This window comes from Quercus suber, unplaced genomic scaffold, assembly GCF_002906115.3.
Source record: "Quercus suber isolate HL8 unplaced genomic scaffold, Cork oak 2.0 scaffold_15, whole genome shotgun sequence".
Taxonomy (NCBI): Eukaryota; Viridiplantae; Streptophyta; class Magnoliopsida; order Fagales; family Fagaceae; genus Quercus; species Quercus suber.
In genome coordinates, this window is record NW_027069480.1 from 987,427 (window position 1) to 1,009,912 (window position 22,486).

Sequence of the window (22,486 nt, forward strand, 5' to 3'; positions counted from 1 at the left end):
AATTTTAGGCACATATGAAAGCAAATAAAAAAGACAAAACCTACCAGGAGTCTCTCTCCTTCTTATTTTTTTAATCTTAAAGTGAAGTTAAGTTTAGAGTTTTGAGATGGTAATTACTAGGATTTTAAGAAGAGAAGAGAGAGTCCTATTTTTTAATTCTAACTAGTTATGTGAGTTTTTTTTTTTTTTTTGAAACATAAAGTGAGACATTTTTTTTAATTCTAACGTGAGGTATCTTAAAAAATTATAATTAATTTTTAATCTTCAATTTTATATTATATATAGATAATAATAATTGGAGAGGTCAACAAAATATATCTAATAGAGTTTTACTTAAACTAAACTATTGTAACACTAATAAATATAAGAAGATATAAAACCTACGATAAAAAGAATTTAAAATTAAAAAAAAAAATAATGATGACGTGAAAAATTGTGGAAGCTTTAAAAGCTTCAGTTATATATATATATATATATATATAAATTAACAGGCCTGTGGGACTGAACCCATGATCACTACCCAAAGTGGAATACCGGTTGTCCTATAATCGAAACAGAGATAAATTTGTCCTCAAAAAAAGAAAAAAAGAAAAAGAAAAAGAGAGAAATCTGAGGAGAGGGAGAGAGAGAGCAAAGCTTTTAATTAATTCTAAGTTTGATAGTAAAAATGGAGAAAGGAGTACAGAGATGGGTAGCGGACATATCAAAGTGGGACCCATCTCCCAATGACTTCTGCTCTGCCCTCTCTCTTCTCCCTCAACATCAACGCTCCTTTGTTACAAGGTTTTTGCTTCTCTTTTCTCTCCTTTACTCTCTGTTTGCTTTCTGGGAAAATTAAAAGAAAACCAATTCTGTTCTATGCTACTCTTGAAGTTATATATATATATATATATATATATATATATATTATTAATAACGAGTTGTCATTGAAATTCACATACATCATCAATATCTGTCCTTTTTTTCAATAATAGTTTTTGATGGGTCTTTCGGAATCATGCGGTGAAGCTCTGTTTGGTCTCTAAGAAGATTAACAATTGGAATTCTGAACACATATATTCACAAACTGAAATATCATAATTATTTTGTTTAAGATTTAATCTTGGTGTCTTTCCTAGAGGTGATTCAGTTTGATTTTTTTTATTTTTTTTATTTTTTATCAATGTTATATCTTGGTTGATCTTTGTTTAGTTATTTGAAGTTGGTTTAGTAGATTGTAGTTTGTAGGGTGTTTTAACAATGTAGAATTGTTTTTTTTTCCACTGTATTTGTACTAGTTTTTTTGTTTGCAGCTTGTTGCTGTATGATGATGACTTTTGTTGTACTATGTTCTGATTTATTAATAAAATTTCAGCTTTTCTATCAAAGAAAGAAATGTTGAATTGTTTGTGTAGAGTCCATGACCTTTCAATTCGCCTTCACATTGGTAGGTTTGTGAGAATGGAGGATAGAAAACGGGCACTCGTGAGCCGATTGCTTCAGTATGCTCTTGTACATGAAGTGCTGGGAATCCCATTTGATGAAATCACCATAAATCGCACATTTGAGGGCAAGCCATATCTGGTATAACCATAGCTAACAATTTTATTATTATTATTATTATTTGAATTCAACAGATAATATGTGTGTGTTACCCAATTCTGGGACACTTAGTGATTATGTGGTCAGGTTCAATTCAAATATGAAATTCAAGTCAATTTTGGGTTTTATATTTGATGTTAAGTTTTTGCATCTTATTCTTAAGACATCAATTAAAGTATAACTTAGGGATAAGAAATATTACACGTAAAATTACAAAGATAGATGAACCCTAAAAGAGAAAAACAACAAACGTCCCCAATTTTCCTCAACTAGTTAAACAAATAATTTTGAAGAGTATGCTTCAATCCCATCAAATGATCTAGTATCAACTATGTAATTATTAAGCAGGAGTAGTCATCATGTGACCAACATGCCAATAAGCTCTTGCTCGAATGGCACCTCCTCTCCTTGTAAGAATAAGTTGCAGAGTGAGGCCATGAGTTTGAGATCCACTGGGTGTGTGTAATTACCCACTGTGTTCCCCAGGGATTCAACTTAATTAGGAAAAAATAGTCTTGGCATTAAGAACCGATTTGTTCTCATGAATTCAACTGCATTTAGGAAAAAATGGTTTTTGGCAGAAAGATTTTCAACTGATAATTATGTGATGGACATGGATAATTATGATGGAATGACAATCTGAAATTTGCTGCATCAGAGATAATTGGGATAAGTGCATAATGGTCCATTTATATTGGCTTGGCTATGAACAATCAAATTGAGGCTTTGGCTGAACCCTTATAGCTTCAAGCAGTTTTACTGGTCAGACCACCAAAACATAGATGGATGGGTGTAGTCCTATCAAAAGTTAATACAAATAGTAAGTCTTACAACAATTTCACCCATCCCTTTGCTACTTAAGCCAAGCCTAGATGCAATGAATTAATATTCTATATAGCACAGGATAATTTCAATTATCAATTACTTATCAAAAAAAAAAAATTTCAATTTTCAATAAGGGGTAAAAGAGAGAGAGAGAGAGAGAGAGAGTAACATAGGAGGAAGTTTCTAGAATGCAGAGGATATTTCTGCCATGTGTGATAGTGTGATCATTTGTTCTTTTACCCAAATTTACTCTGTGTGTGTGTGTGTGTGTGTGTATAAAACTGAATAGATATGTTCCTTTTCCACTTTTATAATTCGGTTTATATAATATATAATTATTGTGTCATGCATGTCATATTTTTCATTTGTCTTTTCCAAGTATCTTGATGTAGATTCAATGTTGCAACTCATTTCATATTTGATATGATGCACTTTCTTGTACCTAAAACTATCAATTGTCAATAATCATGACTTTTTAAAATATTTCATGCAAAAAAGTTTATATAAGAAACAAACATAATATATTTTTGGATAATTTGATAGTTGGGGGAGGAGGGAGGGAGAAATCAAACCTAATAGATATTAGAAAGATGGTAGACTTTTGCACTAACTCCAAAATTTCCTGATATGCATGTTATTGGTCTTCAGAGTCATGGTAAACATCAAAAGATAATAAATAAATAAAAGGCAATCTATTGGATTTTGCCAAGAGGTTACAATTAACTGGGTCAGAATGGCTCATTTTGTTACTTGCTTTTGGATAATGTGGAAGCAAGCTATGTCTTTGTTATTCTCTCTCTCATTAAAACCCACAATCTTGGAAACTTTCTTTTGGATCTATTTGTCTCAAACAAAACCTGCTCTCCTTAGATTCTCAATTGTAGAATTGTGTTGAGAGTTTCATCATTATGAAGAAGAGTGAAAGGAAAGTATGACAATAAACTGCAGATCTAGAAAAATAGAGAGGATAGTAATATTCTAGTGACAATATTTATCTGTGAATGTGAGCAACAGTATGAAATTCTATTGGGAGCCAGTGTTTATGTCTATTTCTGTCTTCTAGTAGAAACATCTATTGGTAAGGAGTTGCCGAGTTGAAGTTTATTCAATTTACTATTTTAGCCTCATCGTTTAGTAGTGTTTTTTTTTTTAATTTATTTATTATTATTATTATTTTTTTATTATTGTTGATTTTAAATATGTAAATTAGAGGGTGACACCAAAATCATCCTTCTATAGTAGTGTAGCACTAAATTCGTCCCCTTGACAGAGCAAGGTACATGGTAAGGTCATGGGTTCAGGTTCATGTATAACTTCCCAAAAAATTAAAAATTAAAAAAATAGATATCATCTTATATCTTTTTCAGCTTACTTGTAGCTCCATTACCATAACTATATTTACTATACCATGTTTGTCCTTTTCAGGAAAATTATAATGCTGGCTTGGAATTTCCCAATTTTAATTTCAATGTATCCCATCATGGTGACTATGTGGCTGTAGCATCTGAACCTTTGTGCCTTGTAGGGTTGGACATAGTTTCTTATGACATTCCCCCAAAGGAGACAGTTCTAGAATTCATTCAGAACTTCTCCTCATACTTTTCAAGTTTGGAATGGGATAATATAGTGAATGCCGGCTCTTGTGATGGTATTTTGGCTGAGTTTTATAGGTAAAATTGCATTTCATCTATAAGATGATTCTTATCAGCAAAACCATTGAGCCAACTAGAAGGCATGCAATTCAGTATATTTTCTTAGAAATCAATTTTTCAATCTCTTTTTAATGATATTTTCTTTTAATATTCACCACTGTTATCATGTTTTCACCCCATCTTGCACAACAGTAGTAAATTGAGTAGCACAAAACTGTAATCAGCTTACATCTAAGGTGCATTCTGTTTTCCAGAAAATAGATTACACACACACACACACACACATGTTGAAATTAGGATGGTATCCAGCCAGGAGCCTGCTTTGATTGATTAATTTTACCTGTTTATACTCAGGAAGACAATGATTGACCTACTATTATGATGCATTTGTAGCTCTATTGAAATTCCAGTGGGTAGAAAACTTACCCCCCTCCTCTTCCCTCCTCTGAAAAAAGAAAGAAGGAAAAAGAGTTCCTTCCTCTTCCGCAAGAGCAACTTTGATTATTCTTTTAATTGCATGTGGTACTAATGTTAGTGTCCTACCTGATAATATTTTAGTTGTGAACCAACCAGAAATACTAGAGTATTAACTGACAATTTATACTTTTTTGCAGATATTGGTGTTTGAAAGAAGCATATGTCAAAGCAATAGGAAGCGGACTGGCATATGGGTTGGACAAAGTGGAGTTTCATCACATTAGGTGGACCAACATATCTGTCAAAATTAATGGGGAGGATAGAAGGGAATGGAGATTTTGGCTTTTTGAGTTGGGAAAAGGACATTGGGTTAGTTCCTGTCATGCCTTAATATATATCTTTCATTGAAGTTTTGGATCTTGAAATGCCTTTAAAGTGTGTCAATCCTGTTTAAGGTTGAAATGATGCTTCTTATAGCTTCCATATGCTGTAGTATTGCAGTATTTTAGGCTTGCTGATTTTTGTTAAATACACAGAAGCATTCCAGGCTGTATATTATAAATTCCAGCTTCCTTTATCCAGAAGTTAAGATGAATCATTTTATTCTACAGAAAGAGTAATTTGGTTTTTGATAGTTTTAAATTAAACAACGCCTCTTCAAAGGTGAAATTTGCTCACTTAGTCTAAAACTCTCACCGTAAACGAAAGAAAAAGATCACTATTATCATTGAAATTGAATAATAAAATAAATAGTAAAAGCAAAAAAATGATTGTTACTTTCTTGATAGAAGTATATAGTTTAAGCCCAAGTTTCTATTGAGACATGGAAAAAAATAAAATAAAATAAAAAACTATTTCTACTTGATAGAAGTATATAATTTAAGACCAAGTTTCTAATTTTATGGTAAATGATTAAAAAATTAATTTAAAACATGTAGTATTTAAAAAAAAATGGTAAATAGGACTTTAATTGTAGTATTTTAAACTTTTTGCCTTAAATAACAGCTTTCAATGGATTTGCAGGCATCAATTGCAAGAGGACACCCTAGATCAGCCACTGAGAGTTACAGGAAAACATTAAATGGGAGTGAGTTTGATTTAGAGGAATATCATAAGGGTCTTCATCTTCCCAATGTAGATTTTGTGTCACGAACTGTAGAAGAATTAATTTCAGTCTTGCATGGAGAAGCTTGCAATATACCTGGTGATAAAAGGAATGCATAAGATTGTTGAAACAGTACATGGTGAAAGTCAATGATATTAATTTGACATGCTGTAGCATACCATCCAAATATCAAATTTTGCATATTGGGGATGTGGTTCCTCACAATGGCGTTTCGTTTGTAGTAGGCTGGGGGCTCCTCTTATATCTTACCGAGAGATAGGAGTTCTGTTTGCTAATCATTTATATGTCAGAGTTGAAGGGTAAGAGATGAAAGCAATGTACAATGTCATCGTTATTGAATCATCCACAACTGTGTTTGCAGAAAACAAACAGCTTTGCACAAATTAAGGCACATATATGGCTTCAGATAGAGGAATCACAGAACCAGTAGGGAGCTTTCTCGTGCGTATGTGCAATTATGCGTGATTGGGATGTAGTAACTCTTAAATTTAATGTTTACAACTTATATATTATGGAATGAGAATTTGAAATTGTAAGCCTTATAGTTGAATGTTTATACGGCTAATAATTATAAAATCATGGGTATTAACATTTTGACACTGTTAAAATGAAATATATAAATATTACAAATATATTTAAGTTTTTTGACAAATTAGTTTAATTTTATTTAAAAAATAGTTTTCATATGCTTACTAGAAATGTTTTATTTCTATTTTTTATATATATATATTGAGAGGTTTGAGAAAAGGACATTCGATTGCATTATTTTTAATTTGAGGAAAAAAAAGTTTAGTAAAAAAGACTTGAGTTGTACCAACTGAACCCATAGGGAGAAAAATTATTTGAGAGTTTGATATTAAGTATAAAAAAGACTTGTGAGTTGTAACCAGACTTAACCAACTAGAGAGGAGAAAAGGAAAAAAAAAAAAAAAAGAAGAATACATTTGATTTGTTTGTTCCAGGAAATTTTTAACTTGGGTCAAATTACACTTGGTTCTCCAATAATATGGATGGTTTCAATTTTATAGGTGTGTGTATATATATATGTGTGTGTGCGCGGGGTGTGTGTCCAATTTCATTCATTAATTATTATTGCGCAATTTTTTCTCTAACTTAAAGAAATAAGTCAATTTTGTTCTAAATCAAGCACTTAAAATGATTAAGTTGTTTATCTAAAAAAATTGATTTATTTTTGAAAGATGAGGATAATTAATGTTAAGGTACGTTGATTCTTAATTTGCATGACGAAATTGACACAAACAAACCAAATTTGTAGCTTTGTGGCCTTCGATTTGATTCCAAATCAATTTTGTAGAAGCGGAAGAACCGAAATCAATGCTATACCAACGTACAGCAATTTAGTTATAGGGAATATAATCGGATCAACTCGAACCGAACCAAGTAGCGCCCCTTGAATATGGAAATTCAAAAACTATGAACGTCAAATGGTTTGTTTTTGATACAAAATTTACACGACAAAGAATTCTCATGGTTTATGATAATTACAGAAAAATGGCCCAAGTCTAAACTCTGTTGATTTTGCACATAAATCATAATTGTAGTGGGTGATGAATTGGAATGATGACAATGTTTAGGATTTGATGGCGACACTACTTGGTGGGTAGAGGCTTGTGATGAGGCGTAGTTTGCCAAACTGGGTGTGCAAGTTCGGTTTACAAAATGACATTCGGTTTTTCTATCAGTATTTGGTTTCATCTTAATCAGTACCACAGGGAAACAATGCATCACACTTAAAATTCAAGATCATTTCTGTGATCTGGGGCAAATCAAATGGATTCCACCAANTATGTCAGAGTTGAAGGGTAAGAGATGTTTTCATGCCACTTGAGGAAGCATGCTAGAATTGCTTCCCGTGGAAGGTTGGATTGCGTTAGAGTTATATGCATGGTGGAATATGAAATTTATCGACACTCCGCAACTCTTAACAATTTTTTACCTCGTGATAAGTAAACATATTTAGGGATCCAAACAGATAAGGTTGAATATGTTGCTCTACCTTCCAACCCTTATTTTTGGGTGACATCCCATTTGCTACAATTAAGCACCATTGATCCGTGACTTAAACAAATTATATTGCATGCTGCCTTTGCTGACATTGTCAAGGGCTTGTTTCAACTAATGTTGGAGGATTTTTGTTTTTCTTTTTTGATTAATAATACTGAAGGATGTTAGATAAAGGTCTACTGTTATGCTTGTTTTTTTTCTTTCTTCCTCCTCCCCCCTCTCTACTTTCGGCCCAATGTCTATAATGCTTTGCTTACCAGATGTAAAAGCAATGTACAATGTCATCGTTATTGAATCATCCACAATCTGTGTTTGCAGAAAACAAACAGCTTTGCACAAATTAAGGCACATATATGGCTTCAGATGGAGGAATCACAGAACCAGTAGGGAGCTTTCTCCGTGCGTATGTGCAATTATGCGTGATTGGGATGTAGTAACTCTTAAATTTCAATGTTTATACAACTTATATATTATGGAATGAGAATTTGAAATTGTAAGCCTTATAGTTGAATGTTTATACGGCTAATACATTATAAAATCATGGGAATATAACATTTTGACACTGTTGAAAATCGAAATATATAAATATTACAAATATATTTAAAGTTTTTTGACAAATTAGTTTAATTTTATTTAAAAAATAGTTTTCATATGCTTACTAGAAATGTATTTATTTCTTGTGTGTGTGTGTATATATATATTATTTTGAGAGGTTTGAGAAACGAAGGACATTCGATTGCATTATTTTTTAATTTCAAGGAGGAAAAAAAGTTTAGTAAAAAAAGACTTGTGAGTTGTAACCAGACTTAACCCACTAGAGAGAGAGAGAGAAAAAAAAAAAAAAAAAAGATAACATTTGATTTGATTTTGTTCTCAGGAAATTTTTAACTTGGGTCAAATTACACTTGGTTCTCCAATAATATGGATGGTTTCAATTTATTAGTGTGTGTATATATATATATGTGTGTGTGCGCGCGCCGCGGTGCGCATGTCAATTTCATTCATTAATTATTATTGCGGCAATTTTTTCTCTAAACTTAGAAGATAAGTCAATTTTGTTCTAAATCAAGCGAACTTAAAATGATTAAGTTGTTTATCTAAAAAAATTGATTTATTTTTGAAAGATAAGATAATATTATGTTAAGAGCACTCACAGCAGTGAAGCTAAATAGCTATATAGCTATTTTAGCTTCACCAAAACACAAAAATTCATACTACAGTAGTGGAGCTAAAGGTAAAATTTTTACCTTCATTGTTACAGTGCACACAGGTTACACTGTAGCGGAGAGCTAAAAAAAAAAAAAAAAATTATTCTTAGCCAGATTAAAATATATATGTTTGTTTATTTTTTTATATTCTTTTATTCTCCCAACCGTGCCTTTCTCAAACTCACTCTCTCAAGCTCTCACCTCTTTGTCTCACCTTCTCTCAAAATTCTCTCAAACTCTCACCTCTCTATCTCACCGGTGGTGGTGGTTGTGGTTGTGTGGGTAGATCAGCGTCGGTGGGTGGCTGGATTTGTCGCATCAGTGGGCTGTGGTGTGGTTGAATAGTCGACGTCGGTTGGGTTCATCGGCGTCGGTGGGTTGTGTGTGGTTGGTGTGCTGTGGTGGTCATGTGGTTCGTGAGTGGTGGCTGGGTTCAATACGGTGTTTGTGTGGGTGGGTTTGTGGGTAGATTGGTGTGTACGTGGTGGTGGCTCGGGTGGGTTTTATGGTGGTGGGTGTAACGTCCCAGACAGACCAAAAAAAAAAAAGTGGAAGTCAGATTTTTTAGTGGACTACATGTGCCCCACCTACCCAACAATCCCCACTACTCATTTTCACACACCATCCCTTTTCTCTCTTTGGCTGGCCATCTCTTTTCTTCCTTTCATTTTCTTTCTTTTCTCTTTACTTAAACACTCACAATCACTTCCACCCTCACCCACTGGACTCCACTACAAACTACACCATCTCACCATCATTTTTTTTCGGCAAGATCACCGGAAAAATCTTTAGGAACCCTAAGCATCTTCATCCCTATTATTTGAGGTAAAATTTTCTTATCTTTTTGGTGGGTTTTATATTTTGCTTGAGGTTATATTTTTATCCAAGCTTTAATAATGATACTCATGTGATTTATGAGCATCGGAAGTGATATTTATGTGTTTTTATGTATGGGTTTTGTATTGGTGGAATTATTGATAAGTGGGTATATGGTTGGTGCTAATGATGACAACCTAAAGTTTATTTATGGTGGAAAATTTAGGGGTTTTAAGTTATAACAAGTGATAGTTGGTAAATTTAATTTTTCCATTGCCATTGGGTTTATTTGGGGTTAATTGAAGTTCTAAATTTCTTGTCTTGGAGGATATTTTGATTTTGCTTTTATGGGTCTCTTAATGATGTAATGTAAATTTTATGGAAGCTAGTCATAATGTTGGAGATGATATTAAATGGGTTAACTTTATAAATTGAAGTTTATGCCTTGTGAACCAAATTGTTGAGAAACTTTGAAAGTGGAATGTATTATTATTGATGAGATTAAATACTAGGCTTGCCTAATTAAGTGCTCTTTTGGCAATTCCTAAATTGTAGCTAGATACAATTCAAACTCTATGCTTATTGTGATAGGTTTACTTAATATTCTTTAGGTCCTAGCTAATCTCTTTGGAGCTTGGAGAATTAGGCTTTTGCGGTTGCGATGTAAGTAGCTTTTTAATGGGATTTTTGAAAAATAAACATGTTGCATAAATGTTGTTTTTGGGTTTGACACGCTTTTGGAAACTACCTATGGAATTATATTTTCCTAAAAACTATTGTGTCGTAACCTTAATTTATATATGATTATATATATAGAAAATGCATCATATTTGGTATTGCATTTGGGAAAATGCATGAATTTTTGATATGGAAAATGAACATTTTTTATTTAATCTTTGATAAGGAAATCATGAATTTTATGGTATATTAGAAAATTTAAAGATGCTCATCTTGTCTTGTTATGTGGGAAATTGATAGAAAATCTCTTGACAAGAATGAAGTTGAAAACTTTACAAACTTTGTAAAAGTTAAATTATTTAAGATTTTTCTGAAACTACCTGGATATAAACTATGTGTTTCAAAGTAACGTAACATGTGAGTTTTATGTGGTTTTAACACCATGCCATGTGTGATTTCCTGGTGATCACCCGATTTGGTTCTCGTAGTCTTTGTGACAACAGAATTAGATCAAGGTCAGTGCCCTTTCACTTTGGATGACACATTCTTCCCTGCTGCCCATGGGGGGAAGAGGATCCTTGATTGTGGTGTGGTGAGGTTGCTGTCCATGGGGTCAAAAGACCACATGCAAAAGAGGTCCTATTTGACATGCTCTCTTGCTGCCCATGAGGGGAGAGAAAACCTTGAGGGTATAGTGAGGTTGCTGCCATAGGGCCAAGAGTCTACATACCAGAGAGGACAATATCATGCCAGTTATGAATGGGTGGATCCCCTGACCGGTCTATGTGGTAGTGTGGTATATTTGTAATAAATTACCTTATGTTAGATTTTATGGTTTTGGAAATTATATTGCTGGTGCTCACAGATTCTAGTATATAGTTTCAATGTATTTACTTTGAGAAACTTTGTGTTTCATTATTAAATCATTCTTGTCATATCATATTTTTATTATTGAAAATGAAACTTGCATTTCCCCCACCCCTATTAATTATGCTATATACTGGGCTTTGTTTCATTCCATTATTTTTATAACTTTTTAGAGTAGGCAACAATCTTTTGAGATAACTTTTTGATAGCTAACAATAGTTAGACTAACTACTGATGGCCCCCCCCCCCCCCCCCCCCCCCCCCTCAAAGCAAATATTCATTAGTGTACAACTATATCGCCACACAGCAAGACCGGACATAACAAATTGCGTTATATTTTGCGTTTGGCCAACTTACTTAAAGATGAGACAAAAAGTGACATACTTCAAACACATTCTAGGTCACTCGATTGTACATTGAGGACTGATAAGTGATACCAAACTACTGATAATAGTATTAACTTTGAATAGCATGAATAGATGGGGGATCTGCCATACAAACCCAAATTGGCTCGACTCTCAAAATGAAAAATCCTTTTACTAGGACAACAGAAGCACCTTTGCATCTGCTGGAACAGGAACCTTGACAAGACAATTAAAATCCAAAAGGCAGACCTCTAAATACAATGACTTCCATGACCTGTCCAAATGACTTAAATTGTTTGTTTGTTGCTATGTATTTGCACAATGTAAAAAGAGGTAAAGAATGTACTAATTAACAAATTTTACAACTGCAAACCTGGGCCTGAAACACTTGTAAGTACCTATATTTAGTGCTTTTCGATTAATCTCTACATGCAGCCAGCTTGAAGTAGAAGTCTAGCAAGTGAAGGTGACTACCACAGAAAATCCCAAACAATATGCTAATTTGCATCACAGGGTCCTCGAATTGTTTTCTCCTATGCTCATCCTTAAATAAACCACACAAGAATGCAAAATTGGGGGAATTTTTAATTGAAGACGCAATTGTTGTCTTAAAGAAAAAAAAAAAAAACGAAATACTTAAAAAGGAACTAACCAGTTAATTGGTCCACCGTTACCAGTACAATAAGGAGCTAATTTGGATGGAAGTGATTGAGTACAAAATAGACAATGAGACAACGCCAAGAGGGCATAAATAACCAGCAATGCTAAAGTCTATCCATATATCTTATTGTTTAAGTATTGGTTTCAATTTCAGAATCAACATAACACATCAAATAAAGATAATATGAAGAATGGGTTTGATAATGCAAACGGATGGTGAAACATATCAAAACCACTCAACATAAATTCGATCACCATTGATTCTAAAAAGCAAAAAGAAAAATTGAGGACCATTATGCTAAAAGCGAGGCAAATGCTACCTAGTGACTTTATGGGTCCTGCAGAATCCATACAGTTCATATATTTTTTGCATAGGCTGCCTCTGATTGTGCATCGTTAGTTACCTGCCACTTCATTGGAGCACTTAGATTCTAACTTTTTTAGGGCTATTATACAAGAACTAAGATCTCTAAAGGTTAACGTATTAATCTTGAGTGGCTAATTAATCTTCTTCATTATTGACAACCAACTATATATCACTTCAACAAGAGTATAGAAGTTAGGCATCTTAATGTTAGTATACATATGTCAATCCACTTTTTCATGTTACAAGACCATTAGATCATGAGTACTACCAGCTTGACCAAACAGACTCACCCACCTCTTTTGAACACTAGGTTAGTTTCACTATTAAATTTTAAAATTCTGAGAAGCCATTTTAAATTTCGGCTACAAGACCATAACAAGGCAGGACTCTAGGTCATCAGCCATCAAACAACAGTGCACTGCACTCAGCAGAAAAGCATCAAATAAACTTGGGGCAGGGAAAAAAAAAAGCTCCAAGAAGCATAGGTTTAGAGCGACCCAATAAGCAATCAGTTGTAAATCTTGATTTTCATTTTGGCAGAAGTAATTCAATTGGCAATCAAGTACATATACAATTCAAATTTTGAGTAACTTAATGGACAAAAACTGTTTTCATTACAAGATGTAGTAAGGATAAACAACTCCAATAACAAACTGACTTAGGATTAGGAGAGGCTCTAACATGAAAGAAAAGTTACATTGCAGAGACAGTGAATGAAAGGTTTGTTAGGGCTGTAAAGAGTAGCCTGTTTAGGGCTAATTATTATAGTTTCATTGGTAGCAAATTGCTGAGTAAAAATGCCAATAGAAAGGTTAATAAAGGTTTGAAAGAAAAAGGGAGGGGGGGTGGTTTGTGATTAAAATGGGGTAGGAATTGGTGGCAATTCTGGGGCTTAGTTTATTTTGTGAATAGAATTTTTTTTTTTCCAAAATTTTTAAGTGAAGTGGCTGTATGTTTCATGAAACTATTGGAGTTATAAACCATAGCATGTTTCTTTCAAATAAAGAACACAACAGTACGAACAGAAACGTAACATTTCAGCTCCTAAACTTGTAAATTTACATCCACTGACATCAATCATGTGATTTAACCCAGCTAAGCATGGTAAAATAGTGTTCCTCACCTTGATACATCTCTTAGAGGCCAGAGATAGTATGATATAGGAAGATCACATATTGCACAACTGACTCAATGTCATAAAAATTAGCTCCTTCCAATTGATATTAAGGTTAAATGTAATACACAAACAACAAAGACCATGTAGGTTGAACCAGGGAAGTAAGACAGATGACCTTGGAAGGGCAACATGCTCGCTAGACAAGTACTACTAAAGGAAAAGGAATAACAACATCCATAACGCGACAACCATTCACACACAAATCTCAAATACGAATTTATAATAGTCACAGAAGGATGATGTAAACATGGGATAAAATATGAAGCCTTTAGCAATACTATCATGCCTACAACGGAAGGAAAAGGAATAACAAGGGTCTCAGTTCATCCATACCACTGTTTAGTAAGATACAACATTTGCTCCATCAAGTAAAACAAGACTCTCCATGAAAGTAGCTGCAGATAGAGATATTTGGATACCAAGATCCTTTTTCTCCCGTAGAGTTTCAATGTCAATTAAAACAAACTTGTCTTCATACTTGAATCTACTTGTGTTGTTGTACGAAAACATCAGAAGTGAACCATACTCGGTGAAGGCAGTGCAATGAGCTATTCTTTCAAATGGCACAACAAAAAGTTTAGACCAAGAGTCAACCACACCATACTCCCTCATCACCCATATTGAGAAGACAAAGCCAGGTTGTTCACTTGTAATAAAAGCCAGTTTCCCCTTGAATGATGAAAGATGTGTTTCAAGGTTTTTGTCATCGATATGACCATGAGGCAGTGCTAGCTTCCTGAATTTCTCACTATTGACATCAAATGACATAATCATGTCTATGGGATTCTCTTCTCCTTCAGTGAAAACTGCTATCCAGTGTAAAGCTCCACTGACCAATGGGGTTGGCAAAAGGGATCTTTTAAAGTAGTAGTAGATACCATTGGCTCCCAACAATGTTTCAACCCTTCTCCATGAGCCCGAACATAATGTGTACACTTCAACCTCCTGTGCAGACGAAGGAGGAGATGAAATCCTGACAACCTTGTAGTCATTATTCTCGGAATGATAAGCGAATCCCAGTTTAGCAAACCTTAAGTTTCCTAAGCAAGTATTGGGCAACTTCTTGAATTTTCTAACGCTGGGGTTCCACAAATATATAACATTACCGGAAACAAGATCAGCGAGACACAGCAAGCCATTGCAGGAGCCCACTATTTGGACACGCGTATGAGGAAAATCAAAAGGAATTCGAATCTCAGAAATCGTGTCAAAAGAGTGGCCCAAAGCGACCGTACAGACTGGTATTATAGGCCAATAAGAAAAGGGCAGGTGTATGACACAAGCATTGTCATGATTTATGTTGTTTTTGGTGTGATTAAGGTGGGTGGAGACGAAATAGGGAGTGGTGATTGAGGAGTACAAGGATTTGGAAACGCACCTTAATCTTACCACTGATTTCACCGGCAGTCTTGTCAGGATGTTGAGTACGATATCGTAAGGAGGATGGTTGAGAATCGGTGGTTCTGTCATTTGGGACATTTACTTTAGATTCAGATTTAGATTCAGATTGGCTGCTAGTTGTTGAAGTTCGAAGATCAAATCCAGATTGCCCAAAACAGAGTCAGACTACTGGCGTTCTCCGTTGACCATAGAGCTTTACTTTAGACTTCGGTACTGTAGTGTAGAGTTGCTTTACCTTTGACAGGAGGAGCTTGCTTCTCCTTTTTGTAGTGCCGATGGACAAAAATTTTTATAAATAAATAAATAGTCATAATTTATCTATCCTAAGAGCATTCTCATCAAGAATGCTATAAAATATAGAATTTAACATTTTAAAAAGTTATTTCATTAATTTTAATATCTCACTTTATTATACACCCAACATAAAATATTCAATTATTTTACTACTTCATTTAAATATTTTTTTTCTATTCTTTCTTTATGTTTTCTTTATCCTTTCAATTAACTACCATGTTAGTTGTGGGGTGGACTTATCCCCAGCTAACAATCTACATGCGCTGTTGTTCACATGCACCAAACTGTACCCAGCAACAACCCTCACACCTCTCTCCTTCACCAACCTTCTCATCCTTGCAGCATCAACAAATGATTCACCTGATGCATACATGCTCGATGCAAGCAAATAACCTGATGAATTTAAAGGCTCCAACTCAAGAACAATGAGAGACAGATTTGGCAAATTGTTTGTATATCTATGCGGATCTTTTCGTTTGGTGGCTCTTTGTAATTGTAATTGTAAGAATACTTTCTCTGTTTCTCTCTGTTTGGTAATGAATCAGTGATCACTTCTCAGATCTTGAATAGGCTGCCTCTGATTGTGCATAGTTAGTTACCTGCCACTTCATAGGAGCACTTATATTCTAATTTTTTTAGGGCTATTATACAAGAACTAAGATCTCTAAAGGTTAATCTATTAATTTTGAGTGGCTAATTAATCTTCTTCATTATTGACAACAAACTATATATCACTTCAACAAGAGTATATAAGTTAGGCATCTTAATGTTAGTATGCATATGACAATCCACTTTTTCATGTTACAAGACCATTAGATCATGAGTACTACCAGCTTGACCAAACAGACTCACCCACCTCTTTTGAACACTAGGTTAGTTTCACTATTAAATTTTAAAATTCTGAGAAGCCATTTTAAATTTCGGCTACAAGACCATAACAAGGCAGGACTCTAGGTCATCATCCATCAAACAACAGTGCACTGCACTCAGCAGAAAAGCATCAAATAAACTTGGGGCAGGGAGAAAAAAAAGCTCCAAGAGGTTAAGAGCAACCCAATAAGAAATCAGTTGTCAGTCGTGATTTTCATTTTGGCAGAAGTAATTCAATTGGCAATCAAGTACATATACAATTCAAATTATGAGTAACTTAATGGACAAATACTGTTTTCATTACAAGATATAGTAAGGACAAACAACTCCAATAACAAACTGACTTAGGATTAGGAAAGGCTCTAACGTGAAAGAAAAGTTACATTGCACAGTCAGTGAAAGGAAGGTTTGTTAGGGCTGTAGGGAGTAGCCTGTTTAGGGCTAATTGTTATAGTTTCATTGGTAGCAAATTGCTGAGTAAAAATGTCAATAGAAAGGTTAGTAAACGTTTGAAGAGGGAGGGAGGGGGGGGTTTGGTTGTGATTAAAATGGGGTAGGAATTGGTGGCAATTCTGGGGTTTAGTTTATTTTGTGAACAGTAGAATTTTTATTTTCCAAAATTTTAAGTGAAGCGGCTGTACGTTTCATGAAACTATTGGAGTTATTAAAACCAGATGTTTCAGCCAAAGAAGATAGCACAGGAACACAGAAATTTCCTACAATTTCTTACTTGGTTGCTAAGGATAGGATAAATGATAAGTCATAGCTTGGAATTGTAAAAGGAGTTAGAGCTTGTATTTTGAACATAATAGCAGGGTTTATAGGAAAGAAGTCTAACAAATTGTGCAGAAACAATTCACAGAAATTTTCAGGAAAGCAACAAAAGTTTTAAGATAAGGTGGTTATAGGGGTTAATTAGAAGTTAAGGCACAAAATATATGGGGTGCTTCAACAAATAAGACGTAGGTTTGTTTAAAATCTTAAAAGAGGCTTGACGAGGTATACCTTTGAGCTTTTCAGAAGTTTTGAGCAATACCCATAAACCATATCCATCAACTGTAACAGTGCAAAAAGGAGAGAGTGAGGATGCATACAAAATTTTGTTCTTAGTTATAAAACATTGGGTAAAACTTTAGTGCCCTGGAGATATTGAGAAGAACCTTCAAGAAAAATTACAGCATCTGGAAGGTCAAAGACAGACATCCTATCAAAGAGCCTCCGACCCCTTAAAAAAAAGGTTCAGCTATTCTCAACAGCCTTAAAAGTGCATTTTTTTCTTTTAACAAAATACACCATTTAGGCAGAGTGATATAACCATTCCAATTGTTGTGCCTTCTGCACCTTCCTTCCTACCATCCTTGTGCCTTCTGCACCTTCCTTCCTACCATCCTAATATCTCAATAACCTACTAAGGCAGCCAGTAAACCTGAAACAAGGAAACATTTGTAGCCATAACCAAATTATAACTAAACAGCAACAACTTATCAATAGTTTCTCTCCACTACCTTTGGATATTCTTTACTAATTAAAATTTTTCCTAAAGCTGTAGTCTTGCACAAAGAACATTAAAGGACACCATTGGATTCCACAGAAACATAGCTCCAATAGGTGCTCTGAAAGCCCTACAATAAGAGCGGACATCAAGCTTTTGATATTCCATTTAACTCCAAACCACACCATCTTCTCCTCCAAGATGAACCTTCATTGAATCCAACAATTAAGAAAAGGAAGGCACTAACCCTTGCTCCTCCTACGATGCTCTGCTTCAACAAATCTTTGGCTATGATGAAGATTCGCCAATGCAAACAAATAAGAAACCAACTTTAGAATTAAAAGCAAATTTTTTGAAGACCTTGTTTGAGTGGATGGTAGTACACAACCTGTGTACTTGATTCTTTTTGAGTAAATATTATTACTTACTAAAAAAAAAAGCCAATTAGGCAATCTTACCAAAACCATCACAAAGAAATCTGGTTGTCATCTCTGGCATCAAACAATACAAATTCCTTCAACATCAGACACTTAAAAAAGAAATTAAAAAGAAAACAATTGAGACTAGCTGTAGTTAAGATATAAATTGTTATAGGTAAGTTAAAGGACTAGAATTCTAGGGTTATTAAAGGCTATTCTAAATAGCCTCTTTTGAGTCGTTGTAGATGGCCTTTACTTACTACTTATCAAAAAAAAACAAAGATGGCCTTTACTTACCTACTTTATGAAATTTTATCTTTGAATATTTCTTAGCACTTTGAGCCTAGAAAATCATTTTTGATTGTTTCAACTTTAATCTTGTTAGAATAATGGTTAACTGATTGAATTTACCATTTCCTAACAACTAAAGCTTTTGGAAGATGAATTTATGTTGAAAGTAAAAGGGAACCACCACCAAAGGATTTCGAAATGTATAGATGACTACACTAGTTGATGTCAATGCAAGAAGTTAAATTTGGTCCAAAAGTTTTCTTCGAATGACATACAACTAAAGCGGTGTATGTATGCTTCATCAACTGAATTTTCTAATAAATAAATTGGGTCACTAAAATAGCATCAGTGCAGAGAAAAAACAAATGTTTGTACCTCACAACCTAACAGCTCTACATATATATATGCCTTTAAGTTTTTCATCAGTAACCAAACAAGTTTAGTGAACAAATCTGTTAGTAGTATAAACAATAGGATGTTTCTTTCAAATAAAGAACACAACAGTACAAACAGAAACATAACATTTCAGCTCCTAAACTTGTAAATCCACATCCACTGACATCAAACATGTGATTGAACCCAGCTAAGCATGGTAAAATAGTGTTCCTCACCTTGATACATCTCTTAGAGGCTAGAGATAGTACAAGAAGATCACGTATTGCACAACTGACTCAATGTCATAAAAATTAGCTCCTTCCAATTGATATTAAGGTTAAATGTAATACACAAACAACAAAGACTGTAGGTTGAACCAGGGAAGTAAGACAGATGACCTTGGAAGGGCAACATGCTCGCTAGACAAGTACTACTAAAGGAAAAGGAATAACAACATCCATAACGCAACAACCATTCACACACAAATCTCAAATACTAATTTATAATAGTCACAGAAGCATGATGTAAACATGGGATAAAATATGAAGCTTTTAGCAATACTATCACGCCTACAACGAAAGGAAAAGGAATAACAGGGGTTTCAGTTCATCCATACCACTGTTTAGTAAGATACAACATTTGCTCCATCAAGTAAAACAAGACTCTCCTTGAAAGTAGCTGCAGATAGAGATATTTGGATACCAAGATCCTTTTTCTCCCGTAGAGTTTCAATGTCAATTAAAACAAACTTGTCTTCATACTTGAATCTACTTGTGTTGTTGTACGAAAACATCAGAAGTGAACCATACTCGGTGAAGGCAGTGCAAACTGTGCAAAGAGCTGTTCTTTGAAATGGTACAACGAAAAGTTTAGACCAAGAGTCAACCACACCATACTCCCTCATCACCCATATTGAGAAGACACAGCCAGGTTGTTCACTTGTAATAAAAGCCAGTTTCCCCTTGAATGATGAAAGATGTGTTTCAAGGGTTTTGTCATCGATATGACAATGGGGCAGTGCTAGCTTTCTGAATTTCTCACTATTGACATCAAATGACATAATCAAGTCTATGGGATTCTCTTCTCCTTCAGTGATAACTGCTATCCAGTGTAAAGCTCCACTGACCAATGGGGTTGGCAAAAGGGATCTTTTAAAATAGTAGTAGATACCATCGGCTCCCAACGATGTTTCAACCCTTCTCCATGAGCCTGACCATAATGTGTACACTTCAACCTCCTGTGCAGACGAAGGAGGAGATGAAATCCTGACAACCTTGTAGTCCTTAGAGCATCCACAATGGGGGTTGTATATGCCAAATGCTAGGAGTATTTGGTATTTAAACCCCAAAATCCACCAGCAACCGGGAAGGTAAATCTCATATGCCAAAAAAAAAATGAGATTTAGCTACAGTACCATCTCAAATATAAGATGGTACTGTAGCTGAATCTTATAAAAAAAAATAATATTTTAATGTTTTTTCCCGGGAATATCTCTCACGCTCTTTATTATTTCTCATTATTTTCTCTTTCTTCGGTCTCTCTTTCTCCGTTCTCTCTGTCTCCTCTGCTGTGTGATATATCTTCAGACCCATTACTCTGCCCCTCTCTCTCCGATCAGTTATGGGTGCTTCTCTTTCTCCGTTCTGTCTGTCTCTGTGATCCGATCCCCTTTACCGATTCAGTCCTCTCATAAATCGGTTTGGATTCACCGATTCACTCATCAAAATCACCGATTCACTCGTCCCATCGGTCTCTCAAATCAAATCGGTTTGGATTCACCGATTTGTTTGCAAAATCTCTTCACGAAGCTCCATCGGTCTCTCAAATCAAATCAAAATCAAAATCAAAGCAATTTACTAGGTGGGTTTTGTGTTTGTGTTTGTGTTTGTGTTTCTGCAATAAAAAATGGGGATTCAGCTTGTGTTTGTGTTTGGGTTTTGATCTAAGAATGGCTGTTGATGTTTGCAGAGGTGGGGACCCATTTCAGAGTTCCATCCGAAGCCTTCTTTTGGGGACCCAATTCATTCATTTCATTTCATGGGTATGTATATATAGCTCTCACTTCTTCTTGTATATTATATATAGTATTATATTTCTATACGTGGATCTAACACTTTTCTTTTTCTTTTTTGTTTTAATCAGATTCTGCTGTCTGAGATTGGAGGCCAACATTCTTGCTCTTATTGGGCATCCAATAATTTTCGCTCTTATTTCTTTGGATTCTTTCGGTGACTCTGAACTCCGCTCCAGTATGTTTCCTACTTTTGTTCAATTGCTTTGCATCCTTTATTTTGTTTTGGGTTCTGTTCTTTTAAGAGTCATATATAAAAATGCATTTGTGAATTTCTTTTAGTTGTTAAGATAAACTAAAACCCCTTATTTTGTTCTGTTCTGTTTCTTGATTTGTGCCCCCATAATACATCCCCAATGTACTCGGCTTAGCAATCTTTCTATTATTAATAATATTCTTACGTTATTTATAAAAAAGAAAAGATGTTAATTTAAGGGTTTTTAAGACACCTCTTATCTGCTAAAGGCCTTTTAATGTGAAGTTATATAAGGGTTTTTGGGATATTAAAAAAAAGTTAATATAAGGGGTTTTAAGATGTTATTTACATTGTGCTGTAGAATCCAGTTGGAAGTACATCAACTACTGCCATAGACGTGAACTATTTTACAAGGAAATGTGTGTTTGAATTTTTATTTATTTAAATTTTTACAGGTTTATGATATGCAATTTGAGTTGAACGAAATAGAGGCAAGGAGAGAACAATATCCTTCAACAATATCTTTCCTCACCCTGTTAAATGCTCTTATTGCTGAAGAACGAGATGTAAGCGATAGAGGGCGTAGGTACTGATCGTTGGTTGCTTTTTGTTCTTTTGTATTCTAATATCTTGATCCTTCATATCCACTCTAATATTTGATGATTTCATTTCTTTTTCTGGCAGATTCATTGGCATCTTTAGGTTCATATATGATCATGTCTTTGGGCCATTTCCTCACAGAGCCTATGCAGATCCTTGTGAGAAATGGCAATTGGTTGTTGCGTGCCTTCAGCATTTTCATATGTGAGTATATCTTGTAGTTTCATTTTCAAGTGTTGGCATCTGATTGGGTTTCTTTGTTTCTTATGTATTAGTTACTTAAAAAAAAAAATTTAAAACACATTCAACTTATTGATCTCATTATTGTTTTGTAATTGACATTATCTGATTTGTATTTAAGGCCTGTCCTGGTGTTAAATGTGAAGGGTTTATTTTGATTGACCATCTTCATTCAAATTTTGAACTTCATGGGGTATGATCTAGGAGTTGTTTAGATGGTAGAGAAATTTGAATATCAAGCTGAAATCCAATGCAGGATACTGAGTATGTACGATATCAAGGATGAGGATATTGACATTGTCGCTGACCTATCTCAGTTTTCGACACCAACCCAACAATCTCCACTTCAGATGCAGCTTCCTGTCTTGGAGTTGCTGAAAGTACGTGTATTATTGTTTTGTTTGTTTGTAGGCTGGCACTATAGATTGAATTTCAAAGCAGCAGTTGCATGAAAAAGAATCAGCGTGTTATAT

The 22,486-nt window shown here is 34.4% G+C and overlaps 3 protein-coding genes and 1 non-coding gene across 5 annotated transcripts; 2 read left to right on the plus strand and 2 right to left on the minus strand.

Moving 5' to 3' along the window:
• Nucleotides 1-515: 515 nt before the first annotated feature.
• LOC112001151 (uncharacterized) lies at nucleotides 516-8,188 on the plus strand. Of its 2 annotated transcripts, XM_065781624.1 has the most exons (6): nucleotides 516-783; nucleotides 1,431-1,563; nucleotides 3,832-4,076; nucleotides 4,673-4,844; nucleotides 5,499-5,900; nucleotides 7,945-8,188. In XM_065781624.1, the coding sequence occupies exons 1-5, from the start codon at nucleotides 668-670 to the stop codon at nucleotides 5,697-5,699; spliced, it is 867 nt and encodes a 288-aa protein (XP_065637696.1). In that variant the 5' UTR covers nucleotides 516-667; the 3' UTR covers nucleotides 5,700-5,900; nucleotides 7,945-8,188. The 2 variants fall into 2 exon arrangements, with proteins under 2 accessions (XP_065637696.1, XP_065637699.1); XM_065781627.1 differs by lacking the exons at nucleotides 516-783; nucleotides 7,945-8,188 and adding an exon at nucleotides 929-1,120.
• Nucleotides 8,189-13,955: 5,767 nt separating this feature from the next.
• Nucleotides 13,956-15,458, minus strand: LOC111987216 (F-box protein CPR1-like). The gene has a single exon (XM_024018923.2). The coding sequence runs from the start codon at nucleotides 15,241-15,243 to the stop codon at nucleotides 14,104-14,106; it is 1,140 nt and encodes a 379-aa protein (XP_023874691.2). The 5' UTR covers nucleotides 15,244-15,458; the 3' UTR covers nucleotides 13,956-14,103.
• Nucleotides 15,459-19,528: 4,070 nt separating this feature from the next.
• LOC136071158 (uncharacterized) lies at nucleotides 19,529-19,966 on the minus strand. Its single transcript, XM_065782134.1, has one exon. It carries the CDS (start codon nucleotides 19,964-19,966, stop codon nucleotides 19,529-19,531), a length of 438 nt encoding a protein of 145 aa, XP_065638206.1.
• A 402-nt stretch (nucleotides 19,967-20,368) lies between these two features.
• LOC111987217 (uncharacterized) lies at nucleotides 20,369-22,486 on the plus strand. The gene is made up of 6 exons (XR_010632235.1): nucleotides 20,369-20,766; nucleotides 20,875-20,947; nucleotides 21,049-21,155; nucleotides 21,629-21,759; nucleotides 21,858-21,977; nucleotides 22,270-22,486. It is a non-coding gene; the product is annotated as an uncharacterized LOC111987217 (transcript).